Source organism: Castor canadensis, chromosome 7 (genome assembly GCF_047511655.1).
Source record: "Castor canadensis chromosome 7, mCasCan1.hap1v2, whole genome shotgun sequence".
In the NCBI taxonomy this organism is placed as follows: Eukaryota; Metazoa; Chordata; class Mammalia; order Rodentia; family Castoridae; genus Castor; species Castor canadensis.
This window is the reverse complement of record NC_133392.1, coordinates 155,795,204-155,813,215: the sequence shown is the minus strand read 5'-3', so window position 1 is coordinate 155,813,215 and position 18,012 is coordinate 155,795,204. Positions and strand designations below refer to the sequence as shown.

Sequence of the window (18,012 nt, the reverse complement as noted above, 5' to 3'; positions counted from 1 at the left end):
AAATTTCTTTTCTAGGCTCAGCGAGATTACTTTGGGGCTCACACCTATGAACTCTTAGCCAAACCGGGACAGTTTTTCCACACTAATTGGACAGGCCACGGTGGCAGTGTGTCATCCTCCTCATACAATGCCTAATGGGCATTGCTCACCCTTTGACTCCAAAGACCGAACATTCCGTGTGCCACACAGCACTCCTCACGGCCATTTGCCCTAGTTCCTGGTTAGATCTTTGCAAGTGTTGGAAGCGACTCCTGAAGAAGTCACACAGGGCCTATTAGAAAAGTGGTTATGAGCCACTGTGTTTTTGAACCTGGCCTCCTGGGACTGCCTAGGAACTGATCATGCCACCATTCCTTGAAGCTGTCAGTGAGGCTGCAGCTCCTAGCACAGAGGGGAGGGGGTTTGTAGGATTTGATCACACTGGATCCTTGTATCATGCAGCTTCCCCTTTCCCCTTCTCAGTAAAAGCTACATACTATCGTGCACTTCTTCCACACTCTTGCTCTCACCTGGCCACATCAGGCCATTATCCCACCAGAGAAAGGTGTGCTGTGAGTTTGTTATATTCAAATCAATTTTTTTCCTTTAAGCCTCATTAATTTTTTCTTCTTTTGACTGCAAATAATACAAGAAACACCAAATCAAGGATCACGATTGTGTCTTGGGGGTGAGGAGGCAGCTGGGAGTGGGAGGGCAGCAGCTTTAATGTGTTGTTTTGTGTTCTTTCATAAGCAGTTGGTACATGGATGTTCACTGTAACTATGCCTTCTTGTCTGTCATAATAAACTTTTTAGAGAATTACATGTAAATGTTGGGCTTAGCTTTGTCTCAGTCAGGGCCTGCTCCTGACTGCCTTTTCACTTAGCCTTGTTTACTGACAGTGTTATGTGCCCTGGGGCCATGGCCTGCTTTATACAAGCAGTTTAACTCCACTCCATAATGATTTTTCTTGAATCTTTCAAGAGTCCTAAGGACAGTGACAGCAAATAGTGCCTGTTTGGACGCTGGTCTCTATAATTTGACCTCTGGCCGCTGTCTCAGAAGAGTGAGTTGCAGGGGCAGGTGGAGCTGACATGGGGGAGAAAACCTATGTCATTAAATCAACTTATTTATTTGGCTTTTTGGGACAGGGTCTTGCTAGGTAGCCTAAACTGTCATGGGCAATTAACTTCCTGCCTCAGCCTCTCTAGTGCTGGGATTATAGGCATATCCTAGTATGCCCAAGCAAAATGATCAGCTTTTAAACATTTTGCCTGGACTTAGCAAGACCAGGTCTCACCTCCCCCTTCCTGCCCCAGCTGCAAACCTGAGATTCCTCTAAGGGCTGCCAATGGGTCTTGAAGATCATCTATTGTCCTTGTTCTGAGGCAGGGATGATACTTCAAGAAGAGAAAGCAGCTGAGTGCCGGTGACATACGCCTATAATCCAGTGTGATGAATGCCACCCTCTCATTAGTCACTAAGTAGCTGTCTCAGTTATCAGACTGACTGTTGCAATATGGAAGTTCTTGTGCTCATGTGACCCTTAGTTTTACTTCACAATGGCCCCAAAATGTAAAAGGAATGACTTGGCAATTTGGATTTTCCAAAGAGAAGCTATAAAACACTTCACTTCAACGAAAAGGTGAAAGTTTTCAACTTAAAAGGAAAGAAAAATAAAATCACACATGGAGGTGCCTACAATCCATGGTAATGAGTCTTCTGTCTGTGAAACTGAAGGGAAGAGAAATCTGGCATACCTCAACCGTAAGAGTTACCACAGCATTGTGATATGTTGCTTAGTTAAGATGGAAGAGCTGGGGATGCAGCTCAGTGATGGAGCATTTGCGTAGCAGGCATGAAGACCTGGGTTCAAGCCAGATCACTGATGAAAGAAAAGAAGAAAGAAAAGGCATTTTTTTTTTTTCCTTTTTGGTGGGCTTGGGGTTTGAACTCAGGGGTTTGCACATTGCAAGTACAAAGCAGGCACTCTACCACTTGAGCCACACCTCCAGTCCATTTTGCTCTAGTTATTTTGGAGATAGGGATCTCTTAAACTCTTTTCCCAGGCTGGACCTGAACCAAAATCTTTCCAATCTCAGCCCCCCAAGCAGCTAGGATTACAGGTGTGAGTTACTGTGCCCAGCAATAAATTTGTGAGTGGAAGGCATGCAGTTTTCTGCATGTGCCACAATATGTACCAGAGTGTGGTGGGTCACTCTCTAACGTGTGTGAGCTCCTGGGTTCGATCCCCACAAATGCCAAAAAAAAAAAAAAAAAAAAACAAACGTACCAACTGACAGCAGTGTATTGCTGTATATAGAGGGTTTGGTGTGAATGGCAAGCACTGATCAGGACAGACGACTAGGTAATGTGAAGTGCTGCACTCAGTACTTGCACAGGGTAAGGTTACAACAAGTGGAAGCTATTCTTGTAGTTAAACAACAGAATAGTCCATTTAAGTACTCGACAGGGAGACTTTATTTTTACTAAACATGCTTTTGTCTCCTAGGACTTACTTCAAAAATGCATTGATTAAAACCTACCACTTGGATAGCTTTAGTAAAGACTTCCCTAATGACTAGAGCCTGGACTCTGAATCTATCCTGTGTGAACTCAAATCTTGGCTCCACCACAAAATCTCTGCTGCTTCACAAGTTACTTACACATGTATTTTCTCATCTTTGAAAAGAAAGATAATAAACTGGGTATGGTGGTGCACACCCATAATTCCAGCACTTAGAGGAGAAGGCAGGAGTTACAAGTCAGCCTGAGTTACCCAGTGAGACCCCCATCTCAAACAAGGGTTGGGGATGAAGCTTATTGGTAGAGCATTTGTCACACATGCCAAAGGGCCTGGGTTTGGTCCTTGGCACCAGCAAAAAAAAAAAGGGATGATAATACCTATTTCACATAGCTGTCTGGAGGATTAAACAGTGCCTGTCACATGGTAAGTGTTATTTAAGGGTTTATTTAATACCTGCTTCCTGCAGGTTGTTGCTAAACAATCTGGGCCTCCTCATGGATGCCAATTTTTTTTCTTTTGGTGATGCTGGGGCTTGAACTCGGGGCTTCACACTTGCAAGGCAGGCGCTCTACTGCTTGAGCAGCCTTCCAGTTCATTTTGCTCTGGTTATTTTGGAGATGGAGGTCTTGCTTTTTGCCCAGGCTGGCCTTGACTTCAATCTTCCTATTTTAAGCTACCTGTCATTGCTGGAATGACTGGCCAGAACTACCACAACCCAGCTTTTTTTCCATTGAGATGTGGTCTCACAAACTTTCTTACCCAGGCTTTGCCATGATCCACAATCCTCTCAATCTCAGCCTCCCAAGTAGCTAGGATTCATAGGAATGAGTCACTAGCTCCCGGCTATTGATTGGTTTTAAAATTGAGATTTTTGAATTCTTTGCCTAGCATTTCAACCATTTCATTGTCTTTGGGTCCAGTTATTGAAGATAGGTAAGCATTCTACCACTTAAGTCATGCCTCCAGTCCTGATTTGTGAACTTTTGGAGGAGTCATGTTGCATTCCTTGTGTTTCTAAGTTGCGATTTGCACTTCTGTTGAGATGGCTATCTCCTCCAGTTTTATTTGGGGGTCTTCCTATTGAGCAGCTTTCTCTTGGAGAATCAATCCCCAATACCATTCAGAAAGGAGAAAACAAACCTCCATCTCAGCAACAACGCCAAAACAAACCAGAAGTGGAAATATAATTAAAGCCAAGTATTATACCATTGATAGTCCTAGAAAAGAAAATGTTAAGAATAATGTAGGATAAACTATGACGTTAAACACTAAAGTAGAAATAATAATACATGAAAGAAACAGAATGGGGAAAGGGAAAAAAGAAAGAAGGTCAAAGAAAAGAAAAAGAAGGATGTGAAGAAGAGGAAGAGAAAAGGGCAAGAGATAGGGCTGGAGGTGTGGTTCAAGTGGTAGCATGCCTGCCTAGCAAGCATGAAGTGCTGAGTTCAACTCCAATACTGCCAAAAAAAAAAAAAAAAGTTAAAAAATTTGATTACAAAATTGTTCATGGAGGGGCTCAAGTGGCGGAGTATCTGCCTGGCAAGCATGAGGCCCTGAGTTCAAAACCCCAAATACCAAAAAAAAAAAAAAAAAAAGCAAATAAAATTATATAAAGTTAAGAAGAGGAATTTTAAAAAGATAAAAGATTTTTTTGCAGTGGGGGGGTGGGCAGCGCTGGGGTTTGAACTCAGGGCCTCATACTTGCTGCTTGCTAAGCAGGTGCTCTTAACGTTTGAGCCACTCTGCCAGTCCTAAAAACGATAAAAGATTTTTTTTTAAAAACAAAGTAAAAACTACTAAAATACCATAATAAGAAAAGTTTTTAAAAAAAGTTTTAAAAAGGGACAAAGAATTGGAGTCCTCTAAGACTGGAGTCTGCCAGCTGTGGGGACAGAGTTCTGGCTGGAGTCCCAGTAGTTCTTACTATTGACACAGGCACTGCAGTGGGCCCAGGGCACTGTCTCAGGCCTTCAGCTTCAGGACTGCACTCACTTTGGAAGTTCCCTTCCGCTATACTGGCCACAATAAGCTTTGCAAGAGAGCCAGGCAGGTCCCTCTTCCTGTGGAGGCCCGCAGTTTGTACACCCAGGGATGGTAAATGTTCAAGTCTAGGGGTGTCCTCGAGTGCCTGGGGGAGCAGGGGAAGCAAACAGCATTGAGAACTGTACTGGAGGGGACAAATGAAGCAACCCCACATTCTTCCTGCTGGTCTCAGACTCAAAAATCCCACCCAGCAGTAGACCAATCACCCTGCAGGAGGGAGGAGGTTCACCCCACCTGGACTCAGAGCTCTCACTCCCAAGCAGGGACACACCACAAAAGGCCGGGAGGCACCTCTGTGACCTACTGTACAAGAGAGCAGTCATTTACACTGTGGATCAATGGAGACATCTGGTGGCAGCCCATAGGACTACCACTTCATCAAGTCAGCATACTTTCTGCCAAGTGTAGATCCATGCTCTGCAATGTAATACCGTACTTCAGGCAGGGGGAGGCCTTTCTCTCAGACCCTTAAGTGCCTATATATTCCACACACGTCACCACAATGACGCTCATTAACCCTGGGAAGCAACTGCTCTAGAACAGAAAGCATGCAAGGTACAAAGTGTAGGAACTGGCTGGGTGTAGTGGCTCACACCAGTAATCCCAGCTATTTGGGAGATGAAGACCAGGAGGATCACAGTTCAAGGTCAGTCCAGCAAAAAGTAAGACCCCCATCTCAATCCATGATCTGGGTGTGGCACCTCCTATGCAGGAGGCCACAGGAAGGAAGATTATGGCCCTGGCATAAACACAAAACCCTGAAAAATAACAAAGAAAAACAAGAACAAACAAACAACAACAAAAAGCCATAGAAACTGCACGGGAAATAACTTACTACTTCCTTTTCTTTTTCCAAGACAGGGTCTCACTATGTAGCCCAGGCTGGCCTCGAATTTGTAATCCTTTTGCCTCTGCCTTCTGAGTGCTGGGATTACAGGTGAGGCAAGTGAGGCCTCTCACTGCACTTCTTAACATAAAGTAGCCTCATTCAACATTCGTGTCAAAATTACACCTCTGCATAATGATTCCCAGCCTGATTTTTGTGACCCCACTGTTGGCGACAGAATTATAAAAATTCGTGAATTTTGTAAGGCACACAAAAAGTTACACAGGTACACACCATACAGAGTATTGCTTTTTTTTTTTTTTTTTGGTGGCACTGGAGTTTGAACTCAGGGCTTTACACTTGCTTTACCGCTTGAGCCACTCCGCCAGCCGAGGACTGCATTTCGTCAGCTGTTGATTGTGGGCTCTATATCCTTTGCTCGGTACTATTTACTGTAACAAACTGACACCCACACACAAACATTTCGCTGTCAGGCACGTGTACAGTAGCGACCTCGTGGCCACGTCCCCACCCTCGCCCGTCCACCTTCCCCGGCTGGAGAAGGCCAGCCAGGCTCCTCCCCGCAGCCGCCGCCAGGGGGCGTGCGCAGGGCAGGGAGGAGGAGCTTCGCGCTTTGAACTTCCGCGCGGCCCGTCGCCCTGCTCCGCGGCGGGACAATCCGGCCAAAGCATCCCGGCTGCCGCCTCCTTCTGCCTTCGCTCGCCTGCCTGGTGCGGCCCACCGTGATGGAGGAGGAAGCGGACGCCGAGGAGCAGCAGCGATTCTCTTACCAGCAGGTACAACATAAACGGAGTTCCGGCTAGGCAAGGACGGTGTCGAATTTCTTGGGATAGGAAAAGGCTCTGAAGCCTGGGCGGGGTCTCGGAATTCCGGGTCCGACCCCTTGCTGACCGCCGCTGCTCTGCGCACGCGCCGGCGTGACTGCCGCGGGGGGTGCTGGGAGGCCGTTTCTGTGGCAACGCGGCTGGGACTTGGGGATGGGGCGGGCTGACGTGCGGCGACTTTAGGACTGCGACGCAGGGCCAGCGTTTGGAGTACAGCGGCGGGAGGCTGCCTTTTAGCTTTTGAGCTAAGCCTCGTTCTTCCCACAGTGTTGTGAGGGTGGAATGTGGGCGTTACTGAGAGAATCCGGCTCTCGGAGGCTGAGGCAGGAGTTCAAGACCAGCCCGAGCTACGTAATGAGACTCTGTCTCAAAAAAAAAAAAAGTCAGGTTCGGGTGGCTCATGCCTGTAATCCTGGCTACTTGGGAGGTTGAGATCGGGAGAATCGTGGTTCGAGGCCAGCCCGGGCAAATAGTTTGCCAGATCTCTTCGACAAAATAACCAGAGCAAAAGGGACTGGAGGTGTGGCTCAAGTGGTAGAGAGCCTGTTTTGCAAGCGCGAAGCCCTGAGTTCAAAACTCAGTCCCACCAAAAAAAAAGAAAGAAAGAAAGAAAGAAAGTCCAAGAAATCTGAGTAGTCACTGGATGCAGTGCACAGTATGAGGCGAGCACCTGGAAATGCTACCGCTCCCCACCTGTTAACCGTCCACTCCACAACGCAGGTGTGCAATGTGGCTTCAGACCTAGGCAGCCCAGGCTCCAGAGTCCAATCTCAGCTGGAGACGTGGCTCTAGTGGTGCATGGGTTCGAATCTCAGCTCCTCTAACCTGTGATTGTGTTGACTTTGGCCTTTGCAAAATTGGGCTAGGAATAGCCACCTCTCCTGGTCGCTCACTGGGATTGCAGGGTAATAAGATGTCATGGGAATTTTACTGTGTTGTGAAGAGATGGAAAGCCAGACTTTACTCCTCTGCAGCCTCTTAAAAGGAAAACACAAGTGTGAGCAAGTACAAGGCTGGAAGTTTCCTCCCTAGAGAGGGTGGTTTTCAGCGGCTGTGTGCCCCATCCTCTTTTATTTGGAGAAGCTCAAACCTTCAGAAAGGATGCAAGAATAGTTCCAGGAGCACCCAGAAGTGGTTGCTTTCTTTCACTGTCTGTTAGCATTTTGCTCCTTCTGTTCCCTTTTAGCTTCAGCACCCGGTATTACAGGTGGTCTCCCATTCGGGAGACCCTGCTTAGAGATCAGGTGAGCAATTGCCTATGTGAGGAGAAGAGAGAGAGAGATCAAGTGAGATCCACCAAGTTCAGGGTAGTATTACCGAAGACCCCCTTGGTCTTTTTGCTCTAAGTTATTTCAGATAGCTTGACCCTTTAACTTATAATACTTTACTAAATGTCTCCTACAAACAAGGGTGCTCTCTTACATCCAATAAATCACACACTTTGAAAGTTTAATATTGATTAAATCCTGTTATTTAATGTTCAGTCCATATTCAAATATCCCCTTTTGTGCCAAAGATCTTTTAGTGTTTTGCTTTTTTTTTCCTTCATCCAAGATCCAATAATGGGCTAGGTTAATCCTGTCTCTTTGTGACATTGATGTGGAGTTGTTTTGTTTTTTGTAACCATTCATGGCAGAAGTGTAATGGGAGAGCAGGGCTGTCTTTTTTTATTTTGTATTCTCTTCACCTAGAACAAATCTGATTCTTAATTAGACAATAAATGCTTACTGAACTAAATGAGGTTCAAAGATGGAATGAAATTTGAACCTCAGCTCTACTGAACTGATAACGAATCCCACTGCTCACTTAACCAACTCTTCTTGGCACTAGGTAGACAGCAGTGAACAAACAGACAGGGCCCTGCCGTTGAGGAGTTTAGAATCTGGTGGTTTAGGCTCCAAGTGCAGCAGTGTCTGCAGCATGGAAGAAGACACTTAGTCCAGTGCAGGAAGTTGGGGCGGGGGGAGGAGGACAGAGAAAATTTCTTGGAGCTGTATGAATTCAGGAGGATCCATGTCTTATGTTCCCATGCCCACCTATACTAAAAAAGATCTTGGTGGGTCATCTTTCCTCTAGGTTGATGGTTCTTTGGTTCTTCCTGCCAAAGACCTCAATTTACCTAATCTTGTGATGTCTGAAACTGAAGAAGTAGATGATTTACTCATCTGCCTGTCCTGTAACAAGGGGTCCTTGGACTTGTGTATTTGCAGTTTGTCCTCATCTTGCCTGTAGTAGACACTTGGCTGGTAGATGATGCTGTCTTGGGTTCAGCTGTCCCCTTGTCCTCTTCAGCACAGAGACAGAGCACTCATAAAAGCTTGACAAAAGTTTGTGACCCTTGACCGAGGCCATTGTTTAGATTGTTCTGAACTTCTTCCCCCTTTCTCTCTTGGTACTTTACTCCTGTGCATGGGGAAGATATTTTTCAGTATCTAAAATGGTTAGCAAGGGCTGGTGGCTAATGGCTAAAATCCCAGTTACTTGGGAGGCAGAAATCAGAAGGATAGAGGTTTGAGGCCAACCTGGGCAAAAAGTTATTGAGACCCCCAACTCAACCAATATGTCAGGCATGATGATGCATGTCTGTTATCCCTTCTACCTGGGAGGCAGTAGGTAGGAGGATCGAAGTCTGAGATCTGCCCTGGGCAAAAACGCAAGACCCTACCTGAAAAATATCTAAAGCAGGTCTGGTGGAGTGGCTCAAGTGGTAGAGCACTTACCTAGCACGTGCAAAGCCCTGAGTTCAAACCCCAGGACTAACCCTCCACCAAAAAAAAAAAAGGATTGCTAAGGGCTGGCGATGTAATTCAGTGGTAAAGTGATTGCCTAGCATATGTGAGGTACTGGGCTTGATCCCCAGCACTAAAAAAGGGGATGGAGATTGCTGAGAACTAGGGGGGACTATAGAAGTGGGCTTACATACCTCCAAGTCAAAGGAGGCTCAGAGTCGGGCCCCAGTGGCTCATGTCTGTAATCCTAGCTACTCAGGAGGCAGAGATCAGGAGGATTGCAGTTCAGAGCCAGCCCAGGCAAATAGTTTTCGAGACCCCATCTCAAAAAATCCCTTCAGGAAAAAGGGCTGGTGGAGTGACTCAAGGTGAAGGGCCTGAGTTCAAACCCCAGAACTACAAAAACAAACAAGCAAGCAAACAAAAAAAAAAAAAATGGAGATTCAGGTGTGCCCTCACCAGCCTTGCTTGGTGGTGTCCTGTGTCCTGTACTTTTGTCCTTTGGGATGTGGAGGCCTGGGGCTGGCAGGGATTTGAAGCAGAGAGCTGGGGTCCTCTGTCTACTTGACTAACTGCCTTAAGGACACAATCCCTGTCTGGTTTGTCATCATGTTCCCCAGACATCTAGTATGGGCCATTTACTCTGCAGGAACTGGGTAGATAGCTGTGAAATAACTGAGGTAAACCAGTGTGGCTTCCTCCCTGCTGACCTGCCATCACAGGTTCTTAACTTTATGTGACCCAAATCATAACCAGTAGCTTCCATGTAATGTTTCTCCAAGTCACACTCCAGAGGGTCTCAAGTGACTAGCACAGTCGAAGAGTCACTCAGCCATTATGGAACGCACTAATGGAATTAGACTGACCTAATTCCATTCTCCCTGGTCTTAACTTTTTAAGGCATGGAAAGCTCTTATTTGTACACTGAAGTATTTTGATTTTTTTCCCCAGAGGCTGAAGGCAGCAGTCCACTACACAGTTGGCTGTCTTTGCAAGGAGGTTGCATTGGACAAAGAGATGTCGTTCAGCAAGCAAACTGTTGCAGCAATTTCGGAAGTGACTTTTCGACAGTGCGGTATGAAGCCCTGGTCTTCCTCTGTGTTTGTAAATCCCAAAGGTTGAGGGTGGGAGCGGTAGCATGTCTTATCACACACAAAACATCATTGTCACCATTCTCTTGAAATACTTCATTTCTTGGCTTTAAGATTTGGATATTTTATGGAAAGAACTAGTAGGTTTTTCTTCCTGTTACACCACGCCACTGGGGCATTAACACATTTATTTTATTGTGTTTTAAACTGCCCTGGGGTCTGGAACATTAGGCATTAACTTTTTTATTTCAACGCTTTATAACATTTTTATATCACCCATAGTTTATTTGGCAGCTGAACTTGTGGTATTGGTACTTGCTTGACTTTGGAGGAGATTAATATCCTTGCAAGCACTAACTTGTAGCAGAATTTAAAGTTAAAGGATAGTTGCTAGAAGCCAGAGGTGTAGTCACAATTAACGGAAGACTTGTAATAAAAGGTGGAGGGTGCTGGGAAAGACAGGGAGGTCATGACGATTAAAAAAGCTAAGGCTATTATCAGATGACAGAGCTGCCTGAAGTGCCTCTGTTCACCTTTAAAAGGCTTTGCCATATTAGTCACTGCACTGAGTGTAGAGTAGAGATCTCACTTTTCCTCCTTGTGAGACAAGCTCCAGGCATGGGTGGCTAAAATGTATCTTTTTTTTCTCTTTCAGAAAATTTTGCCAAAGACCTTGAAATGTTTGCCAGGTAGGTAGGGAACTTGATTACTTGAGTTTACATTTTATGGATATTTTCCATCTGATGGTGTATTTCAGGAATGCTTTGGCTCTTCAGTTTTGGGGGAGTTTTGTGGATAATCACTATTCTGCAGGAACATAACATCTGCTGTAATCACGTTGATTCAGACTTGTCTTGGTCTTTTTGAAGTTCTCCAAGTATTTTCTGTTAAAGAACCCAAGTTATTCAGTTACAGGTTGAAAATGTCTGAATGATGTCTCCAGAACTCTGAATGTGTGTGGGGCTTATTTTTAAAATTATGTCTTGGGGCGGGTTTGATTGCTCAGGGTCTGAGAATGGGGTGCACACATTGTGTGTGCAGCTGTGATTGCTTGCAGGTGTACAGATAATGACAAGAAGAGACTTTCACTGCCACATTTGTTAGGAGGAAGACATGCTCTGAAAAGTGCGGGTGGGGAGGTGGGGGGGTTGATTTCAGCTGGTGGAGCTTGAGCTTTTACAGGTGATTTACGCTCATCTGTCTCTTCAATTAGCACCAGAGGTAACTGGAAACAGTTGCAGAGAATTGCTTTTATGCAGCAGTTGGAATGACTCCTTGGAAAGGGCTGATGCTTTTTAATTTGCTACCACTCCTGATCTGGTGCCAGCCTCTCCCACACCCATACTTTTCACCTTGCTCCTGTTAGCTCCTCATTTCTCCGGTGGATATTTCAAATGAATTAGAGCAGTAGGTTCTCAGAGGACAACCTCTAAATCTTTCCTACTCCTGTATGTATCAGTCCCTGCAAACCGCTTAGCATCATCAGCATGGCCAAATGGAATGAGGCAGTATTATGGGGTGCTGATAGCTCCTGTGGCTTCATCACTGTTAATTCAGGAAGGTGCCCCTGGTAGGTAGCCCCCCATGAGGCCCCATGACGTACATTTGTCATTTTCACTTTTACTTCCCATGCTCACGTTAGCTGTGAAAGTCAATGAAAAATGTAAAATACTTTTGTAAAAATTACAGGAATATAAATGAAATTAGAGGGTGGAGGTGTAGCTCAGAGGTACAGCATTTGCTTAGCATGTGGGAGGCCGTGGGTTTTAATCTCCAGCACACACAAAAAAAGGGAACGATATTAGAAATATTTAGCATAGTAACACATTAAACTTTTAGATATTCTGTGTGTGTAAGGCTTTTTTTGATTTTTTTTTAAGACAGCCCAGGCTGCAAAATTGCCACCACACTGGGCTCTGTGTTTTGGTAGACTTTTTTTTTTTTTTTTGGCAGTATCGGGGTTTGAACTCAAGGCCTCAAGCTTTCTAAGCAGGTGCTCTCCCACTTGAGCCACTCTGCCAGCCCTTTCTTGTGTTGGGTGTTTTCAATTTAGAGTCTCAGGAACTATTTGCCTCCAACTGGCTTCGAACCAAGATCCTCCTGACCTCTGCCTCCAAATAGCTAGGATTGTAGGCGTGAGCCACCAGCACCAGCTTGTTTTTCTGTTTTGTTTTTGTGGTGTTGGAGTTTGAACTCAGGGCTTTGTGCTTGCTAAGCAGGTGGTCTACCACTTGAGCTATGCTTCAGTCTTTTTTACACTGGTTATTTTGGAAATAGGGTTTTCCTTTTTGCCCAGGCCAAGCTGGCCCTCAGTCTTCCTCTGTTTTACATTTCCTGCCGTTACTTGGATGACAGGCATGTGACACCACATCCATCTTTTTTCTGTTGAGATGGGGTCCCATGCTGGCCTCAAGCCACCATCTTTCTGATCTCAGCCTCCCAAGTAATTAGGATTACAGACATGAGCCACTGGTGCCCAGCTTGGTTTTTTTAGACAGGGTTTTGTTTTGTTGCCCAGACTGGCCTCAAACTTGTGATCCTTCTGCCTCAGTGTCCTGAGTGCTGGGATTACAGCTGTAGAATCTCACTAATTGGCTTTAGTGTTTTCTATAATTACACAAAAGGTTAATTGTTTGCTGAGTACTGGGGGAGATGGTATGTGTGACTTAGAAACTGTAGGCTCCAGAAGGAAGGGCATCACCTTTTATGTTAAATGCTTCTGGAAAGGCTATCAGCAGCTATTTCCTGAGCCTGGCTGTCAGAGGCTTTCCTTACTGTAAAGGATGCCTTGTCACCTTGAGTGTCCTTGAGGTCCCTCTGTGTGCTTCTGGGTGCCTCCGACTTCTGAGCACCTGAGTGGTGCAGTGCTCTGCGGAGAGGCCCTGATAGGTGTGGGGCATCGCCAGAGGATGGGATGTGCCCCCTTTTTCCTGGCACAATTCACAAGTGAAGATTTTTTGTCAAGAATCATCCTTTACTGACCATGGTGGCACACATCTGTAATCCCACTACTGAGGCAGGAGAATTGTGAGCTCCAGACAACATAGCCTGGGCAACATAGCGAAAGTCTATCTCAAAAAAAAAAAAATCCTTTGTCTGGATTTTATACTTGTTTTCTTTCTTTTTGTGGTATCGGGGATTGAATTCAGGGCCTCGTGCATGTGAGGCAAACCCTAAACCACTGAGCTATATCCCCAGCCCTATACTTGTTTTCATGATACTTCAGTTTTAAAAAGTTTATCACTGAATAAAATTGATATTCCCAAAAGGTCAACTTTGCTTATCCTGGGGCTTTGAGTTTTCCCTGTAACAGTCTCTCATCCCAGGATTATTATGGTAACTACAGTTTGAGAAATCAGAAACATACTGTTTCAGGCCCACTGTATATTAAAGAGTCTTTGCAGCCTGCTGTGGGAACCTAACCAGTGTTTATAACATTGTTAAATTTTATTTATTATTTAATTATTGTATCATTGTTAGATTTTAAATAATCAGTTCTGCTGCAGACTTCAGAAAACCATGATCCAGTTTCAGTTGTGAATTTCCTTTATTTAGGTTTTTAAATCCCTAGCCTTCTAATATTGTTAACATGTCAAAGATGAAAACATTTAAAATAGATATTCTATTGTAAATACATTCTAGAAACATTTTGGGAATGGTCTTTAAAATGTAAATTTGTGCTGCTACAAGTGTAGCATGAAAAGCTGCTGTTACTTTCCCTGGACTAATCTTCTGGAGTTGAGGATGTAACTTAGGTGGTGGGATGGTATCCACTGGTCCCTCAGCCAACAGTGTGAACATTAAAATCTGGCACAGATACTAGACACCAAGCTAAACCAAGCGGTAAAAAGAGGATGGAGTTTGTTGTTTCCCCCAAACTTCCTGTGAGCAGATGCGGTCACTCTATTAACAGGCAGTGGGGTTATTCCTTTTCCTTATTCCTTTACTGTACTTTAAGAAGTATGTAAATACTGCCGGGCATTGGTGGCTCACGCCTGTAATCCTAACTACTCAGGAGGCAGAGATCAGGAGGATCGTGGTTCGAAAGCCAGCCCAGGCAAATGATTCATGAGACCCTATTTCAAAACACTCATCATAAAAAAAGGGGTGGTAGAGTGGCTCAAGATGAAGGCCCTGAGTTCAAGCCTCCAGTACCGCAAAAAAAAAAAAAAAAAGAAGTATGTAAATAAAGAGTAACATGACTGTGTGATTGAAATGGGGCCACACTGGGCCCAGGGGCACTTGATATGCTCCACCCAGGACAACTATGCCTTAGCCTCGTACTATTACATCACCTTCTATATCTATCCTGGTCCTTGCAGGTTCTAATTAGAAACTGTCTTAAAATGAGCTGGGTACACTTGTAATCGCCTTACTCCAGAGACAGAGGTGGAACTGTCAAGAGTATAATGGAGTCTAATTTGTGTGTGATTTTTGTCTTTAACTCAGCAAATGTTCAGTGAGGACTAACATGTGCTGACCACTTGGCTAGTTCTTAAGGATACAAAGATTCCTACTTATTGCTGCTTACACAGTTCTTATTTGTGTTGGGCAGAAGTTAGTAATGATGAGAGAGTGTGATCAGAGTAATAAATTATTGAATAGAATTTATTTCAAATTATCTTTTGTAGCAAGGATAAGAGGACTAGAATGAGAATTTGGGTCCAGTTTAGAAGCTGTTCTTTGTTCTGCCCAGGCTGTTGTAGCAGGAGTACATTAACAGCGTGCAGGGAAGTGGGATATGAGGAGGCATCTGTGTCTTCTTTGTGTGTAACTTAGCCCTTGGAGGAGAGCTTTGGGACCTTGATTTAAGTAAAGCAGTGCTTCATGGAAATTCTTTGTTGGTCTGTTTATTGTCTGCTTAAGCAGAAGCGATCTTTGTATTCTAAGAGATTAAATCTTAGCTGTGCACCGACTGTCTCGCTCTTTCTGTGTTGTCCCTGGAAGGGTTTGAACTCTTTAGACTCCTTTCCTTGTTCTGCAGCACCGTTGATTGTCAAGCGGACATGATGGCTTTCTTCTTCCTCTCAGTCTCTGTGTATAGTTGGTATCTTGGCTAGTAACATCACTCACTTTTGTGTCATTGTTGCTTAATGACCTTCATAAAAAAAAGATGGGCTACTTATAGATCCTTGAGAGTTTGAAGACTGACCATGAACTTTTCTGTTTCATCAAAACTTTAAATAACACCAAACATTTTGGTGACTTGTATCTGCCCTTTCCACAGACATGCAAAAAGAAGCACAATTAACACTGAAGATGTGAAGCTTTTAGCCAGGAGGAGTAATTCACTGGTGAGAGATGAATCTCTTTCTTACTCCCCTTTCCCTTCAGAATACATTATTCCCAATTAATCACTCGAAGCCATGAAGCTATTCCCTAGGGCACCTTGCATTAAAAACTGGAGATGGTTGAACTCTTCAGGCCTGCCTGTAATTTACGATCTTTTTTTCCATAATGATGGATCTTGTGAAGCCAATTTGAAATTTTCTAATCAGCACTCTGGATTTCATAATTTGCCTTTTTTGTAATATCTCAAAACTTTGATCCCCTTTTTCATTTACAACATGTTATCAGACACTGGTTACAGTCTGGCCTGCAGGGATGGTTTCTTGTGGTACTCACAATTCTGATGGACCAGGTAAGCAAGGTTAAATGTACAGGAAAAAGCTCATTCTCTATGTTTTCAATTGTAAAAATCACTTGGACTAGGTCTTCAGTTTCCAGGTGAGGAGAGTTAACACCCAGCAGTGCTGTGATCATCCCAGGTAATGACTACCTGATGGCAGGTCCTGCCTGAGTCTAACACTAGCCGAGAAAACACTTGCCAGCCCTCCTCTATGGTGTGGTCTCCACGAGGCAGGGTTTTTTGTTTCTTTGCACTATGCTCCATCTCCGTCATCAGAACCATCCTTGCATACACAAAAAATAGTTTTTTAATAAATGAATTTGTGTAGCACTGTACAGTTCACAGAGACTTTCTTATTTTTGCTTTTTTTTTTTTTTTTTTTGTGAGACAGGATCAATCTCTCTTGCCTAGGCTGGCCTCAAATTCCTGGACTCAAGCTTTCCTCCTGCCTCTGCCTCCTGAGTAGCTGAGACTGTAGGCTTGCTACTCGGCCTGCCCTGTATGGATCTTAATAATGCAGTTTTTTTTTCTCATTTTACGAGGACTTAAGTAACTGAAGTCAGGTGTCTTCTCAACATTAAATATTGAAGTGCTGTGGGCTGGGGCTGTAGCTCAGTAGTAGAGTGCTTGCCTACCATGCATGAGGCCTTGGCTGGATCCCCAGCATCACAACAAAAAAGAAAAGGAATAAGAAGCAGCAGCTTTGCGACTGACAACTGAACCTTCAACCTCTTACCCCAGAATCCACTGCTATTTCCTTCTTGTCTTCTGTTCTCCTCTCCTCTTCTAATATCTCTTCTCCAAGTTTAAGTCAGGGTTCAGGAGGGTATGTTGTGTCATTGGGCAGACATTCTTGTTCTCTTCCTAAGTTCTGTAGTGCACAGTTGTTACTTGGTCTTCTTCAGCGAACATTTCTTTCTGTTGCAAAGGAATGGTCAGTTCAACCCCTTAAGAATATTCACTGGAAAATCGTCTACTTGAATGTTTCTGCACCTTAAAATACTGTTGTTATTTTGTACTCTCACATTTTTTCCATCAGACAGACCTTGTTAGAGAGGTGTATAACTCTCTAAAGCTAGCATTTGATGCAGTCCCCTGTGAGGCCAGGACCTGGTCCTGAGCTACCTCGAATCCTTTCTCCCTGCTGTGTGGTTGTTGCTTGACAAACTGTAGTTGGGGAAATCCACATGTACTTTTGTAGTGTATGTGTGACTGCAGTGCCTTCTACAAACTAACCTCCCCTCCCTGCTTTTTATTTTGAGACAGGGTCTCCCTGCATAGCCCAGGCTGAGCTGGAACTCCCAGTCCTCTTGCCTCAGCCTCCCAAGTACTGGGACTGGTTGAGGTTCACATTTTAAATTCTTCTGATCATCAAGGAACTTTTACATTAAATATACTGCTTGGAAGACGTGGATGCCATGAGCTAATTTTTGCAGTTGATTCCAGGAATTTTTTTTTTTCCCCAATATTGAGGTTTAGAAGTTAGCCTCTAGCTTACTAGGCAGGTGCTCTATTATTGAGCCCCAGTGTCTTTTTGCTTTAGTATTTTTTTAATAGGGTCTTGTGCTTTTGCCCAGGGCTGGGCGCAGACCATGATCTTCCTAACTGTGGCCTCCTGTATGGCTGGGATTGCAGACATGAACCACCATGCCCAGCTTATTTGTTGAGATGGGGTCTCACTAACTTCTTTGCCCAGTATGGTCTCAAACTGAGATCCTCTTGACTTCCTCCCAACCTCCACCTTCCAAGTAGCTGGTATCACACAGATGACCCATTGTACCTAGTCCCAGAAAAGAGTTTGAAATGGCATTTAACTCTGAGTAATGTAACTCATACTTTTCCACTCAGATTCTTTGGGTGGGAATAGTGGAGAGAGGGTGTAATTATTATTATTTTTGTTTATAAAATGGTTTACAACCAGATTTAAATATAGTCTCCTTGTGTTATAGCTAAAATACATCACAGAGAAAAATGAAGAAATTGCTCAGTTTAACCTAGAAAGAAAGGCAAAGAAGAAAAAGAAGTTGGAGGATGGAAACAAAGATTCCCGGGAGTCGGCTGAGGCTGACGTGGTGGAGAGTGAGGGTTAAGCCTTCACCACCTGGAAAAGGCAGCTTGCAGCAGGTGGGGCCACCTAGAAGTGAGTGGTGCCACAAAAGGTGTTCTGAAGGGACGACACAACCTTTTGTCCTGCATTCTGTAAGTTAAGGACAGAGAGCTGGGGATTCCAGCGAAATATTCCCATGTCTTACTCAAGCACATGGAAAAGGATGTGTTTGAGTGCTGTATCTTGTGACTTATATGTACTGCCACTAATAAAAGTGTGTTAGTAGTTAAAAATGA

The 18,012-nt window shown here is 44.3% G+C and overlaps 2 protein-coding genes and 1 long non-coding RNA gene across 3 annotated transcripts in view; 2 read left to right on the top strand and 1 right to left on the bottom strand.

Moving 5' to 3' along the window:
• Window positions 1-803, top strand: part of Pgd (phosphogluconate dehydrogenase) — an 18,277-nt gene extending 17,474 nt beyond the window's left edge. The window contains exon 13 of the mRNA XM_020186117.2: window positions 16-803. Coding sequence (XP_020041706.2) covers window positions 16-135 — 120 coding nt within the window. The 3' untranslated portion in view covers window positions 136-803. The remainder of the gene's footprint in view (window positions 1-15) is intronic.
• LOC141425041 (uncharacterized) overlaps window positions 1-6,315 on the bottom strand; it is a 14,947-nt gene extending 8,632 nt beyond the window's left edge. Inside the window, exon 1 of the long non-coding RNA XR_012450123.1 lies at window positions 6,167-6,315. This is a non-coding gene — a long non-coding RNA (uncharacterized lncRNA). The remainder of the gene's footprint in view (window positions 1-6,166) is intronic.
• Window positions 5,990-18,012, top strand: Cenps (centromere protein S). Its single transcript, XM_020186151.2, has 5 exons — window positions 5,990-6,172; window positions 9,901-10,024; window positions 10,696-10,729; window positions 15,268-15,334; window positions 17,619-18,012. Exons 1-5 carry the CDS (start codon window positions 6,122-6,124, stop codon window positions 17,757-17,759), a joined length of 417 nt encoding a protein of 138 aa, XP_020041740.1. The 5' UTR covers window positions 5,990-6,121; the 3' UTR covers window positions 17,760-18,012.

What these genes read in the sequence shown, in the direction of transcription:
- Cenps (XM_020186151.2), top strand. Translation starts at nt 6,122, where the DNA reads ATGGAGGAGGAAGCGGACGCCGAGGAGCAGCAGCGATTCTCTTACCAG. An exon ending in AGCGATTCTCTTACCAGCAG is followed by an intron (nt 6,173 to 9,900) that starts GTACAACATAAA and finishes TTTTTTCCCCAG; the next exon opens with AGGCTGAAGGCAGCAGTCCA. An exon ending in AGTGACTTTTCGACAGTGCG is followed by an intron (nt 10,025 to 10,695) that starts GTATGAAGCCCT and finishes TTTCTCTTTCAG; the next exon opens with AAAATTTTGCCAAAGACCTT.